This window comes from Cynoglossus semilaevis, chromosome 17, assembly GCF_000523025.1.
Source record: "Cynoglossus semilaevis isolate Cse_v1.0 chromosome 17, Cse_v1.0, whole genome shotgun sequence".
Classification (NCBI taxonomy): Eukaryota; Metazoa; Chordata; class Actinopteri; order Pleuronectiformes; family Cynoglossidae; genus Cynoglossus; species Cynoglossus semilaevis.
This window is the reverse complement of record NC_024323.1, coordinates 7,393,004-7,394,357: the sequence shown is the minus strand read 5'-3', so window position 1 is coordinate 7,394,357 and position 1,354 is coordinate 7,393,004. Positions and strand designations below refer to the sequence as shown.

Sequence of the window (1,354 nt, the reverse complement as noted above, 5' to 3'; positions counted from 1 at the left end):
GCTTATACACTTGATTATGCTGAAATGCAACGGTGGGAGAACGGCCTGATGTATATTTAGTTTGACCACAGTTCTATTACTGAAGGGTGTGTTGATAAATTGTTCCACATACTCACAAAGTGTGTGTTGAATTGCTGTATGTCTCTCTGTGTGTGTGTGTGTCCTTTTTACCTGAGATCTGGACATGCTCCCCAGACCGTCCTCAGGATGTCCCTCCGGACTCCAACTGCCAACTTTCTGGGACATCTCCTGAGCACGAGCCGTCACCCAGGAATGACTTTCAGGAAGCCTTCCCTCCACGGGCCTGTGTCACACACACACACACACACACACACACACACAAAGACACAAGTGTGTGTGTTCATGAGCAGGTCTGCTTTCGACAAACCGCCATCTGTAAATTTAACAGAGACAACTTTTGACTCACATGTTGGAAACCGTGTCAGTGGTCTCAGGTGGAGGAAGGGCGTTGTTAAGTCCTGGACCCCCGTCCTGGGCGGGGGAAGGAGGCTCCACACGCTGAAACAGTAATGGCGTTCGATTCTGTGTGAGATATATACAACATGGCCATCGCCAGCTATCAGGCAGACTGACAGGGAAATGGCGGGAAGAGAGAGAGCGCTGGAGCGGAGACGGAGAAAAATAGAGGGGACAGTTGGCTGAACCCGCCCGAGAAAAGAGAGGCCGAGGGTGTAGGAGGGACGGACTGAGGACAGTGTGATACCCAGGGTCCAGGTGGAGGACTTCAACCATAGACTCGAAAGGACAGAATCGATGGTTATTGATTTCATTTTTATATGCCATAGGTCTCTAATATTGAGCGGGTAGGTCAAAAGCACAGAGGGGTTTCAGGGACAGTAGACGGAGCTGAGATGAGGTCAGGTAGGGACAGAGGTCGTAAAGGCCATGCAAATATGACATATGCAAACATAGCTGGCAGGGATGCAGCACTGCAGGCTTTCATTGGACCAAAACTAAGCAGATGGGAGTGGCCCACACATTTCTTGTTATCCAAAATGGACCAATCCGCTCAGTAATGACTGAAATCCACCAACTCTAGGGAATAAAATGTCCCAATTCCATCACTGAATTAGTCACAAGTGTGAAACACACAGGGAATGAAAACTGACCTTGATTAATCGTGATGAATTACAACCGTGATTAATCACGATTCATCCACAGCTGACCTGTTTCTAATTGGACTAAAGATTTTAGACCATTTCCAGCCTTAGTTTTTAGTTAAATTTTCACAGTGAGTGGCTTCAGTGTCAGCTTTTCTTAGTAAACAGATGTTGAACAAAGATGAAAATAAAGACAGACTGAGACTGAGAAGCCACACCCCCCCCCACCCCCC

General features: G+C 47.6%; 1 protein-coding gene across 12 annotated transcripts in view; it reads right to left on the bottom strand.

The window, feature by feature from the left end:
* cacna1aa (calcium channel, voltage-dependent, P/Q type, alpha 1A subunit, a) overlaps nt 1–1,354 on the bottom strand; it is a 53,870-nt gene that overhangs the window by 12,420 nt on the left and 40,096 nt on the right. For 10 of the 12 annotated variants that reach the window (XR_003052352.1, XM_025064238.1, XM_025064236.1 and 7 more), the window contains 2 exons: nt 428–543; nt 172–304 (listed from right to left, as the gene is read on the bottom strand). Coding sequence is in view for 11 of the 12 variants with exons in the window: in XM_025064238.1 (XP_024920006.1) it covers nt 172–304; nt 428–543 (249 nt within the window). In the remaining variant the exon portion in view is untranslated. The remainder of the gene's footprint in view (nt 1–171; nt 305–427; nt 544–1,354) is intronic. The other 2 variants (XM_025064231.1, XM_025064232.1) reach the window with 1 other exon arrangement.